A 23,273-nucleotide genomic window follows, 5' to 3' on the forward strand; every position below is an offset into this window, starting at 1 on the left:
ATAGTATGTTTTAGAGGTTGACATCCAGAGAATCATTTCTGTTAAGTGGTTTGTGCTCAGCCAGACTTGACCAACAGCAAAATTTCCATCCAGCTGCCTGCTTGTGCAGCCCACCACCCCCAGTCTGGTAATGGAAGGGAGTAAAATAGGAAAAACAGAAACAGTAAAACAATAGGTTGAGATAACAATAGGGAAGTTGCTTACCAATTATCATTGCAGGCAAAAAATATTCTGTTTGGGAAAAAATAGCTGTTTTATTGCCAACTAAAATTGATTCAGGTAGTGAGAAAGAAATTCAAAACAGCACACCTTTCATCCCCCCTTCCCCCAGGCTCAGCTCTGTTTCTCACATCCCCCACCCTTGCCATGCCGGCTCACATGGAGAGTGGCAGGGGGGTTGCACCAGTACACAGTGGTGTCTCTGCCTTCTTCCTCATCATGGCTTTGCTCTGACGGGGGCTCTCTGTGGGCTTCAGTTCCTTCAGGAATATCCTTGTGCTCCACTGTGGCATCCTCCATGGACTGCAGGGAATTTCTGCTGTTCCATGGAGATGTTCCTCCTCCACTTTTCCTCTGACTGTGGTGTTCCTTTTCCTAAACATGTTCTCCCAGGAGTGTCCCCAGCTTGGCTGAGGGACTCAGCTCTGCTCTGCAGTGTGTCTGGTGGGTCTGGACGTGTCCTGCACAGGGCAGCCTCTTCTGGCCTCTTCCCACAGCAACCCCTCCTCTGCCAAACACTTGGCACATAAACCTGGAACACAGAGTTAGCAAGATACTAAGAATACAGTTTATTTCCTGGGTCATGAGATTCTACCCCCTACTATTACTGTTACACATCATGTAGTCATTTCAAAAGCTTACACAGAAATTTGGAGGGTGTCTGTAGTAAGGAAGTACTTCCTACTAAGTTGCTACTTGTCCAAAAATTATAAGCCTAAAACATAAAAATAAAAACATAATTTTTTAATTGAAATAAAAGGGTATGTGTGATAAGGAGTACCAAGTGTTGCAGATTTGCTTATGAGTAGGCTAAGAGCAGTGCTTGTATTTGTGGAGCACATCCTCTAGTTTTCATCAGCTCAAGGAGTGGGCTGAAATGACAGTTACCTGCAAGTGAGAGATCTTAATGCAGATACAAACCCAAAAATTTCAAGAAATATTTATAGAATTATTTAGTGCCATTTAAAGAATACAGAAAGAGAAAACAAACAGAATGTGATGTTATTTCATTGTCAGCATAAAATAATGTGACTCATGAGTGTATGAGTGTATATGCTCTACAGTGTGTCATTCTGGGGAGATTACATAAGCTTGGTGTTGTCCAGGAATTTATAGTCAGCATTGCTGAAAGGTGTCTATGAAGGATTATACTGATGAAAACACTGTTAACCTTACCACAAGGCCAGAGAGTTTTTTGCCTGCAGTTTAGAGTAACAAATAATTTTTGGTAATAATTTATGGTGCTTTTTATCCAACTAGCTCTGCAGCTGACAGAAAAATACCTGTTGAATGAGAATGTTTTAGTTGCTTTTGTGTAGCACAGGACAAAGGGATGAGTTGTGGCTGGAGCAGTGCACACACATTGCAGTATTTAAATAGAATGGAAGATGAGCCTCCTGTGGAAGTGAAAGTTCAGTTATTACAAAAACTTTTTCTTTGAATATCTGTCTGTGCACCAGTCTCCATTTACGTGTGACTTGTGTAATTTGCACCAAGAGAGATCAGTAAGATAGACTTGTGTGGCAGTGTCAGTCTTTAATGAACAGTTGGGGAGGGAAGTGGAAACCAAAAGCTGTGTGACTGTTCTGCCCTCCTTTTTTATTACTGACTTGTTTCTTCATATTTTACAGGATGTGGAGAAGTACACCTCATCAGTTTACCTGAGACTAGTAAATACACTCTTTTCTGTTCAGCTGTGCTTTGGTCAGTGTGGTCTAACATAGTCTGCCTGTGTTGCTTTCATGTGGTTGTGTTTAGTACCAGAATGGCAGCTTGGACCTGGCTGCCAGCCTGTGAGTGCCAAGAGCTCACTCAGTATGATAGCTAGAGTCTGTAGCTGGGGCCAGCTGCATTTCCCTCCTCTGTGTGTTTTAGCTCATTTTAGCTGGCTGGCTTCATAGTGATTTTTGACACTCAGTCTAGAAATAGTTACTGATATTGTCCAGCTGCTTACATGAGTAATCTGTCAATAGAGGAAGCAAGAATAATATTTTGTATGGGGTTCATTTTATAGACAGATCCTTAGTAAGTGAATACCTGTCCTCATCTTGTATGTCTTAAGAAAAGAAGAAAATAACTATGGCTGTTTCTCATAACTCACAGTCATCAGCTTGAAGAATGGTTTGTACATAGCTTATCTTTGCTTTTTGAGATGCTTACCTTCTTTGGTCTCCATTATTTCTGGAGATACTTTTAAATTGTCTTATCCCACTCTGGACTTTCCTGGTTTCAGTTGGACTGCATAACAATAAATTTTTTGAGTTATATTTCAGTTATTTTTGCTTGGTGATAACAGTAGGGAGTAGATGTTCCTTTCTGCTGGATGTACCTTTGCATCCTATAAACAGCTGGGCTTATCAGTATTACTTCTGAGGTTGTTTTCTAATGTCTCAGCAGGAATTCCGAAAAGATCCATCCTAATCAATTCCAGTCAGGAGGAGGTAGTTTTACAGAGATAATCAGAATATCTTCGTTGAGTTGATGTATTAAATAAACTGTTTCAACTTTTGTGCTTTTTCTTGGGGTTTGCTCATTGTTTGTGTGTAAAAAAATGAATGCCTCTCTTACATATTTGAAATTGACTTCTGATAATATTCCACTTTAAAAATTTCATTTTTAGAATTCTTTTTACAATAGAATTGTTAATTTTCAAATTCTCTGTAGGCATCACTATTCACAGTTCATTTTTCAAGTGTTTTTAAATGTAAGTGGTTCAAGAGTAGTTGAAAATACCAATTTTCTTTTTAAGATGGTAGTGTCATGTCTTTTGATTTATAATTATTCTGCTTTACTGTTGCTGTTAAAGGGAAGAAATCCCTTATTTTTTCTGCATCCTGTAGTGACACTTGACATGTTTGTGTGCATTCTTCTTCTAATACTTCCCCTTCCTTTGTTAGTCCTTCCACTTTACAAAACTGTACTTGAAGTACTTCTAACAGATTGCAAGTGTATGAAAAGCCATTTGTCTTCCGTCTTCTGCATCTCTTTATTAATTCCCAGCCCAAATTTCCTAAAATCTTAGGGTTTTGCCATGCTTCTAAATACTGCTGTAGTTTCTGTATTACTCCCACACCATTGTTCCCTATGGCTTTGCTTAGCATCTTATAATGGGATCAGCTTGTTCTGTAGCAGAAATATCACAGCAAAATATGACTGCATGTAGACCAGTGTTGAACTGTTCTCTGAAGTCATATTTATCTAGATTTAGTTTTTGTTTTCTAAATACTAAAGAAGACATCTATTCAGAATGTTTCCAGCACTGTGTTCCATCTGTGAGGATTCTGTAGTCAGTTTCTAAATTAAGAATTACAGTAGAGGAGCTACACAGCTTTGAGTATCATTTATGAAAAGTTAATTGAACTGTACCACAACTGTAGAACATGTTCTCATTCATTATTGGAAATTAGAGTAATCAGATTGGATTTACTCAATGTAAATCATTCTTGGCCAACCTGATTGCCTTCTGTGGTCATCTACATGCTTTGTTCAGACAGTTCTCCCATGAAACTGTAAGGCTTCTGGAGGAAATAAATGGAGACAGTATCTACAGAAGCTCTCCCCTTGATGGAATATGAGCCAGCAGGTAGTCTTGTATGTGTGGAATTCCACTTAAAACAGACAGACTTCTGTTTTCTCTTGGAATGTATACATAGATGTTCATGTTCTCCTTTTCTGTCTTATTTGCAAACTTTATTCCTGAACTGGACAATTAAATAAGTTCCCTTACTAATAATGTTCACATATTTCTTTTGTACAGAAATTTGTCCAATTTGATCTTGGTGTAAGAAAGATTTAGAAGTTTAAATCAAAGTCAATGTTTACAAATGATGAAAAGGCACTTCTCTGAGGACACTTGAATAATAATTCTCAGATTCTCTAATTTCTTGTGCTGTGAAATTAGGTGTTCATAAGCTTGGGCAAGGGGCTGGGCAAGATGACTTTCAGAGGTCCTTCCAGCTTCACTCATTCTGTGTAAATTGCATCTCAGTTTCATCCCTCCCAGATCATTCGTCATGGCTGAGCATTTTGGCGGTCTGAAGACATCAGTTCCTGTATCTTGATATTGCATTATCATTCTGGTTTCAGTTCTCTTCTGATAATATTGACGTTTTCTATCTTACGGTTGCTACAGATTTTTCTTGTAACACTAAAAATTATAGAGTAGCTGAAGGATTATGCTTGGTATATGCTCCTAATAGTAATGTATATGGCAACCATCTTCCAGAAAAAATACCAGATTGACTTTCTTAGTATCTCTCTCATGGATCAAGTATGCAAAATGCTTTATTTTAATACTTCAGTAACATTTATGCCACTTGCTTTTAGAAGTATGGGTTTTTCAGGTGAGCTTTGTTTCTATACTGTATGAAAATACTGCATTTGTATTAATTTTGAAGTATTAATTCATAATTATTATTATGAATATTCATCCATATTGATGTTTAGTTGGCAGTGTCTTCTTTTCAGAGAAAATGGCCAGTTTGCTACTTGAGTATCTCATAATATCTCAAGGTTTTGTGTACTGCCGTTTTTCTATGTTACAGCAGCAATTTTTGTGTTCCTTCATTTACCACTTCATTCAGTGCCTTACAAAGACTCATAATAAAGCCTCAGCTTTACTTATAGGTGCTTTAATTAGCAGTCTCCTTGAGTCATACTGAGATGCTTGATCTGCAGGTGATTCAGCCAGTGCAGACCTCATTCTTTCAGGCCCATTAAGAGAGCACAGAATGAAAACATTTCTGTTGCTTGTCCCATCAGTGGCCAATTTTGTATCCAGATATTCTGTGGAGAGCGGTCATATGCAGAATCTGCTGTTGAGCATCCCTTCCACTGATTCTACAGATGTGAAGAAACTGATGAACAGATACAAAAATAACATCATCTGGTCACTGTAAGTGGGCACTGTAGCAGTCATTGCTATTCTAGTGGCACAAATTTGTTTTTCTGTATCTCCAAAAAGAAACAGGAGCATAAGATTAACATATTTAAACCATAAAACTCATTAACCTTTTCCCAAGCCAAGTTTTTAATTCTTGTAAATTGGCAGGTCTGTGTAGCCTGAAATCCTCAGTGGGCTGATCTTTTTTCTCCTTGTGGCTCTATTGGAAAGAAACCACTAGAATTTTTAATGGGTTAGTGCAAACCATGGTTGCTATTACTGGAGTCTGGGCTTCAAACTCAATACCATGATATTTGGTGCACTTTGGTGATTTTACCTAAATGATGGAAATACATGACTGTTCTTAACAGGGTCAGACTTCTAATCATGTCAATTTTAAGTAAAAATAGCAGTGTAACCAAATATCACGATTAAGAAATCAATACTATCGAGGATCAAAGTAAGTAGCTGTGTAAACCCATGTAACTTGACTGCTGTTAGCCTAATAGGAGTCTTAGCTCAGCAGTAACTTGTTTGCTTTCTTGGCAGAATCAAAAATGGAAAGCAGCTCAGGGTGTGTGTTCTTTAAGATTTCCCTGGAGTTAAGTGGCAATTTGACTCTGCTCAATCCAAAGCCAGTGTTTTTCATGAGTTTTTTTGCACATAAAGGGGAGTACAGGGGAAGGGAACAGAAGGAAACTTTCTTTGTACGTGTTCTCATTTTTATTCAACAATAAAAGTACATTTTCAGTTCAGCAAGAATTGTTAAATAGCTGCTTAACTTGAAAGGAACCTGAATTTAAGTACAGTAAGTTTAGACTGTGTCACCGTTCTGTTTATTCTGGTGCTTTGCAATTTTGTCCTAAATTATGACATAAAAAACTAAGGGATCATAAATTAACTCCAGCTCGGAATACTTGGACAACCATTAAAGCTAAGATATTTTTTTAAATATGAAAAAATTCATGCTCTTGAAAGGAGTCCATAGCAAGTAGTGCAAATAAAATGTATAAGCACAGAACTGATTCTGACTGATGAGTTCTAGAAAGCAAACACCTGAATTTGTAAAATTAATGGGGGTATAGACATGTATATTTGTATATATAGAAATTCAATCTGTATTTCAATATCAAATTTAGCTTGGGGTGAGTTGGTTTGTTCACTTGTTTTTTTAAGCTGCAGTGAGCATTCAGACAAATTACTTCATGAACTAGTTTAAATTTTCCCCTGAACATGATCCTGGGATACATTTAAAAAAACAAGAAGAACAACCCACTCTTTCCAGGTTAGCAACAAAAAGTAATAAAAAAACCCAAACTCAAATCCTTCCCAAAACCAACCAACCAAACTTGAATAGAGAACCTGTAGGACTTCAAAGAACTATTAATTTTCTGATAATTATATTTAAATGGGGGACTCCTTTATTTCAAAATCAATCCTAAGTACAGCCATCAGTATACACTCAGATTTGTTGGTGACTTGGTATAGAATATAAATGGTTTGCTACCACTGTACAAATCAGTCCTCTCAGTTCACATGCTACTAATAGATCATTTTTTCCACCTTAGAGGTAAAGAAGTTTTCTGCCATATGAAGCTTTTACTGTCCTTTATTTTTGGTTTTTAAAAAACCCTCAAACCTGTAGTTCTTAGGTTTTTTAGTTTTCCCTTTCTCTTAATGAATTTTTGTTTGAAAAACATGGTACGTAAATAAGAATTTTATTCTCCTGAAATACCTTAAAAGACATGGGCAGAATTCATAGATGGTGACTTCAACATTATGAATGCATATATAGATTGTATTTCAACATTGATGAGGAGACTTGATGCAGCTGACTTGCAAGAAGAATAAAATTCAGCTCAGAAAATGGACTTGTAGTACCAGTTTTTTGATCAATTTCTTTATTTCTAAACATAATTGAAGAACAACACATCTGACCCCAGTTTTAAAAAAGAGGCAAAAAAGCTGTGCTGTTAGTGGGATTTTTGGGCATGCTTTTCACAGGTGTAAAAGATTTGCAGGCAGTCCCCAGTCTGAAAGTCTTGTTATTGCTGCACTTCAATGGGCATAAGCTGTCTTCAGTGGGTGGCCACTGGGACATGACTGAGTGTAAATACTTCAGGCAAGCTCCACCAGCTAAGAAATAACCTCAGTCTGAAAGAATGGGCTTTTAGAAGTCTTTTCATTGGTCTTGTGGACCAGTGAAGTTGTGTTCCCTTTTTGTAGCATTCATCTCCTGGGTGATGAAAGCACAGCCAGTTTTGCTGTCCTCATGCAGGGAGTTCATCCAAACAAAATGCAAAGGGATATGTGCTGCCTGTCCTTGTGGTGGTGGTTGTTAGTCAGCAACACATGCTTACAGTATTTTCCTGTGAAAGGTTTTCACTGGCCACTGAGAAGTCATGAATGATTTTGGGGACTGAAAAGGTGGCAAATGGATGCCACCAAATGCATGCTTTGTTGCATTGTGGTGAGAAAAGAGCAGATAACATGCATTGTAGTTGAGACTAGTCCCCCTAAAAATGTGGTGGGTTTGGGAGGCCCCAGTGTGTATTACTGTACTGCCTTGTGTGAATGAGGAGCTCAGACTGGTCTAGCACAAAGGTTTTCATGGTGTGTCCTTTCACTATGCTCTTGCTGCAGACTCACAGAAACTAATGCTGAGAAATAAGTGTGTTGTTAGGAGTCTAGAGATTTGCAGATGGAGTAGAAATCTCTGAGGGATCTACAGATGTTAAAAGTTGAAAGTTGCCTGGTGTTTTTTCCACATCCCAATTTACACCCTAATAACTAGAATACTGAATTGCCTCATAGGTGCTCTGGATGTTCTTTTTAATTTCTGAGATTGTGTAATTGCTACTGAGAACTTTTCACAAAGGCTGAGAAACTGTTAAGCATCCAGTATGCAAAGGTAATCTCCAGTATCAAAAGGTAATCTTAGAGAGATGTTTTGTTGTTTCTATAAAGAAAACAATTAGTAGTGGATTCTATTACACAGGTGTAGTCATGGCTATGTCAGGTAACCACATCTGTTCTGTTTTGGTTTTGTCAATGGATCAAGTGTGAGAACTGCTGTACGTTAGTACCTTTTGCTTGAAACACACCTGCACTTGCCTCATAAATTTATCCTGTCTGAAGAACCTGAAAGTAATATGAAAAAACTCAGATGTAGCAACTACTAAGAAGAAGAAAAAGTAGTCACTAGAAAATAAATGTTTACCTTTTGTTTTTAGGTCAGAAGACTTGTCTCCACTTACATGGTATCTTCCCTTACCTCTATGTACCGTACGATGGTTTTGGACAGCATCCAGAGTGCTACCTTCGTCAAGTGGCGTTCAGCATTGACAGGGCACTCAATGTGGCTTTAGGAAATCCATCTTCTACTGTCCAGCATGTTTTCAAAGTATCATTAGTGTCTGGAATGTAAGTATGACCTGTGAGGAGTTTTGGTTGCTTGTTTTGAATAGCTTTTTGCAGTCGTACTATTTGGACTTGGATGATTGCAGTGCTAATCTTTTTTCATCTTCCACCCATGTATGTCTTCATACAGGGCTGTACAACTTCTTAATTATTCTTCTCACTTGCTTTGACCTTAACACAGTTAACAGGTTTTCCCAAAAAACCTTCTTGACACAACCATTTTTTCCTAAATTGTATCCTAGTGTCTATAATTTTGCACAATCTGTTCTTCTTAGTTCTACCTCTGAATTATTCTCTATTCCCTGAGATCAGGCATGTCTTGCAGGAGCCTGAATTTAGGTGCTCTTTTTTTTTTTCTTTCTTTTTTGTTTTTGGTTTACATAAAATTGCCCCCATGAGACTCTCAAGTCATCTTTATCTGTCTGATTCTTAGAGCAGCACAAGCCAGGAAGTGGAGGCCCTTAAACATTCTTTTGGTAATCTGTCAAGATGACCACTGTGCTTTATTTGGTGTAGCTGTCTATATTGACTGTTAGCATTTTAAGGATTCTTTTAGTTAATTTTTATTTAACTTGCATAACCAAAGGTTGAAAAATAACTCAAATCATAATGAGTAATAGGAAAATATCCTTGAAGAGCACCGGTAATTGAGCTACATGCATTCAGTTTTTCATCTTCAAAACTATGTAAATGCTAATTTTCAGTGTTGTGCAATACTATGTTTTATTTGCTTTTTTCATGCATTTCTGGAATACATTCTTTCTAATTGTTTGAGTGTAGGAAGTTAATATTTCTGTTCCCAGCCATTTTTTGTGGCTTCTAGATATTATGAGTAAAGTGGCTGCAATAACTTTTTATTTTCAGTCAGAACTTTCTGATGTTTTTACAGTAACAAAGTAGGTCACCTACCAAATGTCTTGATATTGTTATTTTGTGAGAACTATTATCAATTGTAGTGAGATACAATTGATACAATTGTATAGTGAGAACTATATCAATTGTATCAATAGCTGTTCATCTCAATAGTGAAAGCTGGGCAGAGGAAACTGTTGATGACAATCTTTACTTGGTTAAGTGAGAAAAGAGCAGGTAGCAATTAGGAGAACCTGCCTCTTTTGCACCTCTCTTGCCTTAGAGTTTCAGAACAGTTGTTACTGAAAGTCAGCTGCTCATTGCCTCAAAGCAGCATAAGAGTGTTTTGCGTGTTTTGTTTGTTTGCATTAGAGGTTAATGGGAAAGACCTAAATTAAATACATCTTCATCTTCAACTGGGTAGATAGACATGCTTATTTAATAGTCCTTATAGTAAAATGTCATTGAATAAATGCCACAGCATAACTGGCTAGCTTCTTGCTTTTATTCCTTTCTCTTCAGGCCTTTTTATGGTTACCATGAAAAGGAGAGACAGTTTATGAAGATTTATCTTTACAATCCTGCAATGGTAAAAAGGTAAGGATCTTGAAGTACAAAGTTCTGTCTGGTTTCCTTGTATCTTGAATTAAAAAGTCAGGTTTGAAAAAGATTCACCAATAACTTAACAAAATCTCCAAAATTGTCTCATGGTTTTCAAAACACTATAAAATTTACCAATTTTAAACACACCAATAATCTTTTAAAGCAGTAGAATGTTAGAAAAGCAATACCAAAACATGCTTGCCTTTAGTTGTTATGTGTTTACTGTAATTTGTGAACACTTACACAAATTTGTATCAGCTTACTTTTCCTGTAACTCTTAAGGAAAACAATATAGCTGTCTCTCACGTGGCTTCATTTCATCTGTTAGGAAGTAAATTTTGGTAGGTTTTAGTTCCAGTAAAAATTACTAAATTTAAGATTTGCTTGGAAAACTGAATAGCTTTTGTTATTCAACAGTTTCTCTATTTCTCAGTAATGTTCTGCTGTATGAAAGTGCTGTTGATTTCAATCTTACTGTAGCTGCAGTAAATTCAAAAATAAATAAGGAGGAATTGTTTTCCAAGCATAAACTAAAATCTCTTGAGTATGTGCTATTACATACTGTAACTTTTTTTGAAAGGTCCAATACATGATCATAAGACAGGATTATCTGGTTTTTCTTCTAGGCAAGTGAAATTTTGCATTATTTAAAATTTCTGTATTAATGGATGATGGGAAAGTTGTTTCAAAATTTGGAGCTCCACATGTTTGAATTGCTCCTATCCAAATAAGGACTGACACTTCACTTAAATTATTCCTTTCTTTTTTCAGTATAAAACTTTATTTTAAATCAGAGTTTGTTGCATTTAGAAATGCTTAGTGCTTTTTTTTTGTTGTATAGTTGTATACTGTTAATTTGAGATAAACTTATTGTACCAGTTTACAGTTACCCAAATACTTGCAATTATTTTTTAGTGTGCAGCTATTTAAAAGAGAGGATTTGTCCTTCTGCAGAGTTATAAAATACTTCTGAGTATACAGTATGTAGCTTGAAAACCATGAAGGACATTATATGTATCATATATATTGTATATATGTCAATGAGAACTAGAGAGACTTTCAAACTTATTACTGCTGGGTAGGCATGCAGCTGCCACAGTTGTTCTGTTGAAAGATTTCCATGGCCTGTAATGGCTTTTGGATCACTTGCAGGAATAGAATATTGTAGAATTTTTTTTCCAGAGAGTTTCATGGTTTTTTAGCTGAAAGATTCAAATCCCCTTTGCAACTTACACGCAAATATTGTATCATTATTAGCAGAGATCATTTTTGTTCAACTGTTATTGTGAAAACACAGTTCTTAAGTTAAAAATACAATGAAGGCAAAATTTAAAATGTCGATAAGTATTCTATATTTTGATAAAGTCAAATATCAATATTGTTGTCCTGAAATAATTTTTTATTTATGTCCTAACTTGTCTTTTAGAGTTTGTGAGCTTCTGCAAGGTGGAGCCATAATGAACAAATCTTACCAGCCTCATGAAGCCCATATTCCCTACCTCCTCCAACTCTTTATAGACTACAATTTATATGGAATGAATTTAATAAACCTGGCTGCTGTGAAATTCAGAAAAGCAAGGAGAAAAGGTAAGGTGTTTATTTCTGAAGACCAAATAATTGTTTTGAAGGCTAAAAATTACCATTTTGTACAAGACATCACTCACTGTCAGGCTTTTGCTTTATTTTGGCTGAATGAGTATCGTGTTGTTTCCCTGAAGTTCTGTGTCAAACAAAGTCCATATGAGGCTTTTTTTCTTTTTATGCCTCTGTGTGGGGATTGAGGAACAGCCTGCTTCCCGAAAAGAGATGCTGTGTGTCAAGAAACATGTGTTCTGTCAGCAGTGCAGCTGTGACCATTTCACAAGATGACCACACCTCTTTTCTAGAAGATGAAAAATTGTTGATGTTTAGTTGAAGAATTGACATGAAAGATAGCACAATAATACTGTTGTTTAATTTTTTTATGGTTTTGATTCTTACATCAATTAAAATTCTTTTTTTTTTGTTGTTGCAGTAGTGTCTTTACAAAATTGTGGCTAAAGATTTTGCTCTAATCACAATCAGTGTTCTTAATTAAAATGCTTGTGTTTGTGCTGAAGTCATTTGCTCTAAGGTAAAATTTGAATTATTAGTGTGTGAGCAAAGGAAGCATTTTAAGAAATTAATTTGGCATTTCGGATGTACCACTGACATAAAAATTAAGTTTGGTGAAAACATACCTAATTCTTCTAAATTCTTCATCATAAAGGAGAGATACAGTAGAAAAAGCATGCCTTTGATAGGTAACATTTAGTAAAATAAGTATTGATTACTTAAATAGTAATTGTTCCTATAGCTAAAGCAAAAGTTGAAAGGAATGGTGAAGTATCTTTCTGTAAAAAGGTAGAGCAATAATCGTGCTGAATATCCTCCTTATTTTTATGCATGTATATTCAGATGACAGTGGATTAGCCCATGTAGTTTTATAACTAATTCTTGTTTAAAGGAAAACGCTCTTTTCATGCCCAACAATAGGCCACACTTTTTGCTAGTGTCAGAACTGTAGGAAGGCAAAAGCTCTGCCATGGACAGAGCATCGTCAAGGTTTTCAGTCCTGAGGAAATACAGTCAGGTACCTTTAGTTCTCCAAATATTCAAATCAGCCTGCTGGAAACGTGCAATGGGATTGTATCAAATAGTTGCTTCCATTCTTTTTCCAATGCTCTTTTTTTCCCCGCTTTCAGATGATAGATAAAAAACATAAGTTGTTTATATTCTCCTTCATTATTTATTTATGGATGAGAAACCTAAGTCTTGAATGGGAACAAGGGGGTGGAAGAGGAATATGGGCTGAGACCAGTGGACTTTAACTATTCTTATAGGGGAAGAATTCAATAAAATAAAAGGAAAAAAATGACTCTACTTTGTCTGGCTTGATCATATACTGGCTGCAGTGCTCCTAGGAAGATTGATTCTGCTTTGCATGGCTCCATATCACACATGCATCAGTAGCCTGAGCTCAGTCTGTTGGAGTCCCCAGGCACAGGATCACTGTCTATTGCTCCTGGCACAGCAGCCAAGCGACAAATGGTTTGTCCCTGGTGCAGCCTTACAGAGGCACTGCTGTCAGGAGCCTGTCCTTGTACTGCAGCCCTCCCTGAGCTCAGGCTGTTGGAGTGGTGTGGAAGCACAGCCTCTGCTTACACCTGACACACTTTACCTGCCTGTTCCTCACTCAGCCTCTCTGTTGTGGGAGTTCCTTTCAGTCAGCTACAGCTGTGTCACACAGGCCAGACCAAACACTGTTTCTTAGACTGCAGTAAAAGCCTTTGCCAAAAGATGTGCAACAAACGCTTCCCTTACTTCCCTTGCAGATGATATGAAAATGAGTCTGGCAGTTAGCACATTTGTCAGTGTAAGTAAGCAGCCTCAGGAGCCTGTTCATAGTGGTGTTTCTCTCACTGAGATAAGTCAGTCTTTTTGAAGGCTGAGAGAGGTCAGCATGCAGATTTCTTGTAGCAGGAATATTCTGCCTTCATCAGCTTGTATCCAGAAAGTGCAGCAGTTCATTTCTTCAAGGCCTTGTCTTTATGGGCTGTGAAGAAGGCTGCCTATTCATTCATGCACTGCATACCACTGTAACTGTTCCAAAACTTTTATTTTCAGTAGCTGAATCTGCTTCTGTAATATGTCCCTGAAAGACCTTGATGTGTCATTGCCACTGTATTTAAAGATCTTTATATCAAGAGAAGGGAAATAGAGTGTCCTTAAATTCCTGTTCCTATGATTAACTTCATTGAAGAAACAAACTAATACAGTAATTTGAGACTCAATTTTTAGAAATATATGAAAACAGCAATGGTAGGGAAGAAGAAATTGAATAATGCCCTGAAATTGCTGTGGTGTGGTATTTGAAATGCATATATTTTTAAAAAATAATAGTATATATTTTACGAGTTGGCCTATAACCTTGCATAACTGCTGTGAGATGTATTTTCCTTTAAAATATATAGCTATTCAGTCCTGTTTCATCAACTTAAATTAATCAAGCTGCAGATGAAAAATAACAAGAGCTGTTTCCATGCATAGTCAGTTTACATTTTAATATGGAGAATTAGCTGACGTGCCACACAGTAAAAACATGGCCGTGTTTTTTCCTGGACTAGCTGGCCAGGACAAGTCAGCACTTTTGAACAGCCCAGACAGTAAGGTGTGCTAGGTTTGAGCTGGATCTGTGCAAATGGGATCAGATATTTTGTGTTGTCTTTCCAGAATCGATGGTTATGCATCGAAGTGCATGGACCATAACAGGGCAGCTGTGGCTGAAAGGTGAGCTGGCTCTGCATGAGCACAGGAGTGTCCTTTCAGCCCACTTGAATGCCACATGTTCCATGCCTGTACCCTGAAGAGTCTGATGTAGGGACAGGGCTTGCAGGAACCTAATCTGAGAGCAGTAAGCTTGGTCTGGAACACATGGAATTAAGCCTGCTTGCTTCCATTTGTAGCTTCTGAGGTTCTTCTGGCATGGTGCCTGCCAATTGCTTCTGTAGTAACTTAGCACTTTTTGCTACATGAGGACAAACCTAATATTCCAAGTAGTGGAATTCACATGGAAGACTATTATGAAATTTTTAGAATAAAAATACATGTTCTAATAAATATTTAATTACTGAAGACCACTGACAATTGAGTTAATTGGTGTAACTTTAACAAATCAGGAGTGTTTGCTATGGCTGAAAGGTAAATTTAATACCAGAAAGCTGCTGGTGCATGACACCAACATAGCTGAGAAAATTCAAGGTTCACGCTGGTCCTTTAGGTAGAAGTGGGAGACTGAGTAATTTTCAAAGTCTTCTCCCATTCTACCTCCCTCCAGCTCCATTCTTGGAGCCTGGGATTTCTTTCTTGTGCCATATCCTGTGTATATTTTCTTTGCCTTCTCTGAAAAATGAGGGTTCAGGTGGAGACCTCAAGAGAGGTAGGAATTCTTCAGAGAGGACTTTGCCAGCATGACTTTGGAGCACACTCCCTTACATGGAGACCTCTGAGCAAATGTGGAGTGTTTTCTTTATTTGTAGGTCAGACGACATCTGCCTTCATTGCAGGTTTCCACTTACTGCTACTACCACTGTATCTCGACTGTGTTGTATATTCCCTTCCAGCTAACAAATAAGAAAAAGGAAAAGTGTGAAGTAGTGTTTTCTTTGGCTTCTAATTTCCATTGGGATTTGAACTGTGGACCCAGAAATTCTGAAGTTTACATCAGGCTGTATGATTTATTTTGAAATTTTCACGAATAGGAGAAGATTGAATTTAGGCTAAGATATGACTGGAATGCAACAAATGTAGTTCAGACAATGTCAATGTGTTGGAAGTATATTTTTCTTTTATATATAAATGTGTCTATGTTTGAGAAAGAAAATTAGGTCATTTATATATGATAGCATAGTTAATGGATGAAAATTATATCATGAAGTGCTATTAATTCTTTAGGAGCAGGTGGACCGGTAATATTAAATAATAAATGCAGTGATATAATGATATTTGTAAAAAATATTGCCACATAAATTAATTAGGTTCTCATTCTACTTTTTCTCTAGGTGACACATCAGGTGTAAGTAAACATCATAGAACTCATTTGCCAGAAAATTCAAGCAATGTATCTTTCACTGAATGGGAAGAAGATGAAATACCAAGGTCAGCATCCCAGGTTTTTCTGTTGTATGCTGTATGTTCCTGTATACATTAACTTGCATGTAATAGAGTTCCAGTCTCTCATTTAAAGGACCCTTATATGTTTTGCATGTTTAAAAAACAAAAGTGATTATGTGACACAGATAACCATTATTTAGTTTCTCTGTATAGTCTTGGTCACCTGATGCTTTGTGGTTTATGGTTATAAAAATCCAGCTGGGAAATAATGGGCAAAATTCTATTTTCTGGGTTTTTGAATGATGACTTTGATGATGAAGAGTTTGGTGAAGAGTTAAGCCAATTTAATAGTTATAGAGAATATTTACACATCAGTTCACAGATTGTGTTTTTGTAATCATCCTTAACTAATGTGACCTCACTGTGAGGCCACATCTTGCATCTCAGTTTGGTTTTGGGCCCCTCAGGACAAGGATGACATTGAGGGGCTGGAGTGAGTCCAGAGAAGGGCAGTGAAGCTGCTGAAGGGTCTGGAGCATCAGTCCTGTGAGGAGCAGCTGAGGGAGCTGGGGGTGTTTAGCCTGGAGAAAAGGAGGCTCAGGGCTGACCTTAACGATCTATGACTGCCTGAAAGGAGGTTTCAGCCAGGTGAGGGTCAGTCTTTTCTCCCAGGTAAGAAGTAGGAGGACAAAATAAAATGGCCTGAGGAAAGGGGAGTAATAATAAGAACAATAATAAACAAATAAAATTATTTCTAGTAATTTACAATAATTAAAATAATAAGCAATAAAAGTGCCAGAGGAGGTTTAGATTGAGTATTAATTACTTCACTGGAAGGCTGATCAGGTATTAGAATAGACTGCCCAGGAATTGGTGGAATCTCCTGGAAGTGTTCAAAAAATTTGTGAATGTGGTGCTTGGGGGGACATGGTTTAGCAGTCTTAGATTAATAATTGGACTTGATGATCTTAGAGGACTTCTCCAACCTTAATGACTGTATGATTCTATGAATAGTTTGTTATCAGAGAATTTAGTTTGTCCATTTCAAATGGCAACTACATAAGAAACTTAGCTTAGAATTTCCGTCTCTGTCTCCCATGCTTTTCCTTTTTCTTAGGCATTTCCTAACCTATGCAGTTTGTAATGTGTAATCATTTTACTTCTATAAGAAAATGAAATATTTTTTGAATTTTGTGGATTTTGTGGCCAGAGTTGGGGAGGGGAGAGAAACTCACAGTATCGGAAGCTACTGATTTATATCATTTATCTACAGCAAGTTCATTCTTGAAGCTATTTGCTAATGATTGGCAGGTCCTTCTGTCATCTAGTAATCTTCTCAGTCTTTGGGTGGATCCTGTCATTCTCTGAAGAGCTTATTGGGCTCAATATGCCACACTTCCTGCAAGTGTTAGATACTGGGAGTTTTTGCCTACCCAGTAGAAAATGTGTGCATTAGGCCATACTTAAGGTTTTTCTAGCATGCAAGAACATGAGCTTGTGTTGATTACATCTGGTTTTCTGATTCTTTTACTACTTCAAGGGAATTTTGCAACAACATTTATCTTACAACTTGTGGTCACTTTATGTGCAGTTGTTCTTGGGCTATTTCTTCTTTTTGGCTGCATATTTCATTCATGGTCCATTTCAATTCTTTTTTGGCTTGGTTCTGCAAGTCAACTTATGTAAGCATTAAGGTTGGATCATAAGTTAGACCAGGATTATCTGATGTTACTTTACACAGATCTGGGGAAGGCAGATAAACAGAAAGCAGAGTAGTACTTCTGGCTGTCAACACCAGAGAGGGATGAGCTCAGCAGAGCAGGAGCCAAGGATGCCTTCTCATGGCTGTAACCACAAGTCTTCTTTCCTCCTCCTTCCACACTTCCACATGTACAGCCAGGGGTGCAGCACCTCACTTGTGCCAGTCCTTCTGCAGCACTCACATGTCTTCCAGAAGTGGAACATTAACAATAATGGGGAAAATCCCAAGTCTGTCCATTTCCCTGGTAGTTGTTTGCTGTATTTCTACCAGCAGGAATTCATTTCTTGAAGGTAAAGCCTGAATACTACATAATATACCACACAAATTCTCTGTACATCATGTGCAATGATAATGGTAGTTCCCCATAGACCTTACAGTTTCATTTATCATGCCAATTTGGTTTGTGAACATTTTGGATTTATTTATACAAGATGTTTCTCTTCTCATCCTGTTTCTATTATTCTACTTCCCAGTTATCTTGCTTTTGTTTTCTGATACTATGATCTGGTTGTGTATCCAGCATGTCTACTGGCTTGCCTTATCAGAATATTTCATTACTACACTGCTGTATTGATGAGATGTGAAGTAAGGTCAGTCCCATGGTCTATACTCAGTTCTACACATTTTGTATTGATGCTCTGTCCTTTTTATATAACCAAGAGGAATTTCACATTTAGTTAGCTCCTAAAATGCTTTAATAAATTAGGAACTCATTTATGATTCCTGCAACTGAAAGTGTTTACATTTGATACTATGTTAAATGTTCTTTTGTCTAGAAAATTAATTTTTTTATTAAGGGTGTTCTAGCTTAACAATCTTCCCCATGCTGTGGGACATACATGCCATAGCAAAGCAACAAGTCTAAACTTTTCCAGTCCTGATTTTACTCTGTTCTGTATCTGCACAAAATTATTTACCTGTTAAAATTTCTCCAGGATCATTTATGGGAGTCATCAGGTTAAAACAGTGTTCTTGTAATCAAACCCATACTGCAGTGCCACTTTCATATTGCCTTCCTACTTCATTTCCTTTCAAATTCTGAAAATTTGCTTCTAGGTTGGCTTAATGGATCTATAATTGTCATGATCAGCCTTATTGAGGGTAAATCTGACCCAGATAGTAAGATATACCTATCCAAGGAAATCCTTTTAATTGTCTCCTGAAATGATTGTGACTCAGCTGTTTCTATTTTTGCATGCTACAGCATTACTGAATAGCTGTAAAGCTGCTTTTCTTCCTTTATTTCTTTTTTCTTAACAAAATATGTTCTGTATTCCCAACATACATACTTGCATATCAACAGCTGTATTTATTTTTAGTTTCATGTGCAATATCTGCACAGTCCCCTCACTTTATTATCCAGTCCTCTTCAAGTTCCATCTAGTTTAAGTTGAGACGTGTAACCGTTTTGTGAATTGTGTACCAAAATTGTTTTATTTATTGTAATTTTATCACTTGACTGCTGTTTTCAGTAGCATTTGGAGTTTCTTCTAAATATCACTGAACTTCTAAATTTCTTTCTTTCCATGTCCATTCCATTATATCAGATATGAAGATCGCATAAATCTTTCCCTACCTTTCAGCTGTATGCTCAAGTTATTACTTGTTCTGTCAAGAAAAAGCAAGAAGGGAAAAGACATTCAAATGTTGTTTGAGACCACAACATTTCTAGGCCTGTCTTGTATTCTTAGTGACTGGGATGTCTGTTTGGACTCATTATCCTTTGTGTACATTAAGAATACATTTTAGGGATAGTCCAACATGTATCTGCCAAGTCCTTGCTGTAAGTGGCAGTTAACAAGTTCTCTTGTTTAAGCAAGCAGGGCCAGTGACTGGGCATTTCTTGACTTTGGAAGACAGTGTATCACTTGGCTGAAATACAATTCTGGATACCTGGAAGGTAATAGGCAAAATTTAAAAGTCACATATGTAACATGGACAGCATTTTGCTGAGTAAATACTAGTGATGGTTCCTTATTTCAAAAAACATTTGAGAATATGTCAAATTTTCTTGGTGACTGAACTCCCTCTTTCATGCTAGAGAGCACCTTGCTACTCAGCCACTTAGCAGGAACAGCATTCAACCCAGCCATGTCCTTTCTTGCTCCTGGCAAATCTCCAAATTATTGATTGGCTGCTATGATAAGTGCACTGTATTAAGGCAAAGGCATTTTAAAAAAATGTAATTGTAGAATGATGTCCAAAATTTCTAGTGCCCAGGAATCCCTGTAAGGCTTTTAGTTGTAATACTTGCCAGTGTTATTGCACTGAAACCTACAAAGCCTAACCTGAAATGGGCAGCAGTCACCTGAACCTGGTAGTGCTGTCCAACAGTTTTTGACATCAGGAGTTCTGGACATGAGACACATTTTGTTATCCCATTCAGGCAGCTGATAATAAATGATGAAACACTTCTATGAATTCCATTGAGAAAACTTTCTGGTAAACATCAGACTTGGAGTATCTGCCAGTCAAGTCTGCCACTTGGACATAATGTGTTAAAAGCAGAATGATTGGTAGAATGCTTTTGAGAAACACTTTCTTTTTTTAAATCTTAGATTTGCTATTAGACACTAGTTTATATGGAAGTGGAGAGATCTGACAAATAACACTTCTGCACAGTCTAGCAGATATGTAATGTTGCAGATTTTTGCTAAGCTTGTGACTGTCATAATTGCTTTTCTCGCTTGTCAGCCTGTGCATGTTTTCATTTAGCTGTTTGATTTTTTAATATAATGTGCACATTATTTAAGTCACTTGAGCATCCTGAAAACAAGGACATGTTTTCTGCCATGAGCAGAGCATGGAAAATTATTATGTGAAGTTTTAGAGTCCTTATCAGCACAGTTGAGTAACACCTTTCAGATACTCCATGAAGTTTGTTTTTGTCTCTTGTCCTCTTGTGTGTTTAACATTACAAATACCTCAGATGGGGTCATTACAGAACTTGTTTCCTTAGGCTGTCATTAATATTGGTGAATTAAGATACTAACCTTGTTGATTCTTCTTCAGGGGTTTTAAGAGCTTTGATCTACCTAGCTGCATGTAGTGAGCACTTTTTTAAAAAAGTGTTGACTGTAACCTTAATTCATTGTCTCAACGTCTGAGAAACCAGACCTTGGTAGTTTCTTTGAGCACAAGTTTCATCCTAAACTATAGTTTTTATCTCAGTGGATAGTGTGAACAAACTATTACATTCTCCAAAAATAAGGACCACATTCTCTGTTCTCAAAAGAATGTATTTGGAGCTTTTTATACAAAAGTAAGATGGATTTGTATTGCAATTTTTCACCTAGTGTGTAGGTATAAAAGGCAATTTAAAATTAATTAGTATGAGTATCCCAAGTATGGCAGCTCAGTGTTGTACAACTCTGATTTGCTTCTTCAGAGAGTAAATTTCTATTCTCCTGCAGCTGGGTTCCTTCAACACTACCTCACTCATGCCTGTCTTTCATATACCTGTATTACAAGTTTTATCTTGTGAACAAGTCTCTTTACATGCCTTCTTACAAAATGAAACATAGATGCTCTGAAAAGCTTTGCCTGGGTCTTCTTAATTCATTCTTTTCCAGCCTTGTTCTAATACAGATATTCTCAAATCATGATTTTGGCATTACCTGAACCACTACTTTTCTTTGCAAAACTAATGCATGCAATGTGAGGCAGGTGATTAGTCTGTTGTATAAAGCAACCTGTATTGAACAGGCACTTCTGAATATATTTGAAGGCATTACAGCTGCTAATGACATGAAGTAGTTCATATTTTCAATCAACCACCACTGGGAGGAGACTAGACATGTTCTGACTTCCTCATGCTGTCTTCTCACCTGCTAAAACAGTACTGTAGCTGCTGAGGAAATGTGTGTTGATCAGGGAGAATGGGAAAAATGGTTACTTTGTGTATTTTCCCAATATGTTGCACACGTTTGTTTTAGGTGAGCAAAAGCACCAAACCTAACACCTGACCAAGCTGTTGCCAATACTCATTTGAACCAGTTCCCAAAGCAGCATGTAACCATGTTAAATAACTGTATTCAGGACAGTTTGTACTCCCCCCCTTACCACTTCATGGTTTTGTTTTATTAAACTTAAATTAAAATGTCAGCAGGGTCAGTTGAAGCTGCTCTGCTTTCATATGCCCTTCAAGGGTTTTCCTGAAGTGGGAACAAATGACTTCTTGGCCTTTGTGGCTTACCTGAAAGTTGCAGAAGCTTGTAGGGCTACTGCCATGACTTCAACTAGTGCAAGTGTCTAGCAGCTCACCTTGACAAGGATGTTAAATGCCAAGCTAATGAACCAGTGGTATTGGGAAGACATTCCCTCAAGTCTAATGAAGAATTTACTGTGTGTCAGGTGTCTTTATCAACTTCCATGTAACTCTTTAGAGTGTGCAGTTTTGACTGCCAGCCCTGCCTTCATCATGAAAATGTTAATGACAACTATAATGATAAATCCTAGATTTGTTTCAGAAAAGGCCTGATATTATCTTAGTGTTTTTAATTTGAATAATGTGCCATGTGAATTGAAATACTGTAGTTTTTGACAGAAAGGCTCCTCATCTTCCTTTCCAACCCCCATTAGTTTTGGGGTTTTTAAATTGTCTTTTAAAAGAGGAAATCGGTGAAAGTGAGAAGCTCAGATCTTTGAATTTGTATCCTCCAGACAAGTCAGAGCAAGACTTTACCAAATTTCTGATGTCTCTGACCACTCTGTGTCATAGTCCTTTTTGCTTGTTCCCAGAAGTGTTTTGGTATTGTAAAGGGAGCTAAGAATTCTTGCAGCCTCTTTCCTCAGTCTTGTTTCCCAGTGCTCTTGCAGTGATTTGTTACTGTGGGATCAAAATACAAGTTTCAGCTTGCCTCCAGTTCCTGTTGCCCACTGTGCAGGCAGAGCTCTGTTTGAATCCTTTGATGAGTGAACACCCAAAGTGTGTGACATGAAAAGTATGCATTTTGAGCATATTGTGGGCTTGTTTCCTAGCTGGTGGCATGACTGGGAATGGAGGGACATGATGGCAGTGGATTGTCTTTAAAAGTGTGCATAGAATCATGACATATTGTGGGTTCAAAGAGACCTTTAAATGTCATCTAGTCCAGCCCTCTTGCTATGAACAGGAACAGCTTCAACTACATTAGGTTTCTTAGAGCCCTGTAACCTGACATTGAATGTTTGCAGAGATGGGATTTCTCCCACCTGTTTTGACAGCCTGTTCCAGCATTTCATCCCCCTCATCATAAAACAAAATCTTCCTTATGTCTAGTCTAAATTTATTCTCTTTCAGTTTAAAACCATTACTTCTTGTCCTATTGCTATAAGCCCTACTAGAAAGTTGAAGAGCTTGGAGTGGATTTTCAGTATTGCCCTAAAAGGGTAGGGTTTTTAAAGGGTAAACAGACTTTTACAAGATGGTTTCTGTTTGTTACCTTCCTCCATGGACTCCTTAAAATTTGTTCACTGACAGCAGCAGGTGGAAGGTCACTGACATTTGCAGATCTGAAAAGGCACAGCAGGAAGGTGATCAGATAATTGTACAGCAGTCTTGAATCTGTTTCTAGTATTTCAAGTCTTCATCATACCAGCTGTCCTGGTTAGCTGTATTAATTCAGCATACAGTAAGGTTGTTAATACTCCCTTTGTTATTCACCAGGCTAAATAAAGAAAAAACTCCAGAAAAACTATTTGTAAATGTTAAAGTGCTCTGCATTGTCCTGAACTGTGAATGAGAAAGAAAAATTCTTGCCACTGTGTTTTCTGGGTGCATGATCCTGCCTGCATACCTGGTCCTATTGGCTGAGTTATGTAGAGAATTTCATTTTGTGCTTGAGGGGAAGAACATTGTTGTAATTGCTTTAGTAGTTGGAGTTATCTACCAGCTCTTTCTCTTCTCCTCACAAAAGAAAAAGC

The 23,273-nt window shown here is 37.3% G+C and overlaps 1 protein-coding gene across 1 annotated transcript in view; it reads left to right on the forward strand.

Annotated features, from left to right (window-relative positions):
* The window catches only part of REV3L (REV3 like, DNA directed polymerase zeta catalytic subunit), a 112,558-nt gene that overhangs the window by 33,482 nt on the left and 55,803 nt on the right, over positions 1–23,273 (forward strand). Inside the window, exons 2-5 of the mRNA XM_054279122.1 lie at positions 8,335–8,524; positions 9,896–9,970; positions 11,403–11,563; positions 15,556–15,652. Coding sequence (XP_054135097.1) covers positions 8,335–8,524; positions 9,896–9,970; positions 11,403–11,563; positions 15,556–15,652 — 523 coding nt within the window. The remainder of the gene's footprint in view (positions 1–8,334; positions 8,525–9,895; positions 9,971–11,402; positions 11,564–15,555; positions 15,653–23,273) is intronic.

The sequence above is a fragment of the Melozone crissalis genome, unplaced genomic scaffold, assembly GCF_028551555.1.
Source record: "Melozone crissalis strain CALT ecotype California unplaced genomic scaffold, PUWL_Pcris_2 ptg000027l_1, whole genome shotgun sequence".
Lineage (NCBI taxonomy): Eukaryota > Metazoa > Chordata > Aves > Passeriformes > Passerellidae > Melozone > Melozone crissalis.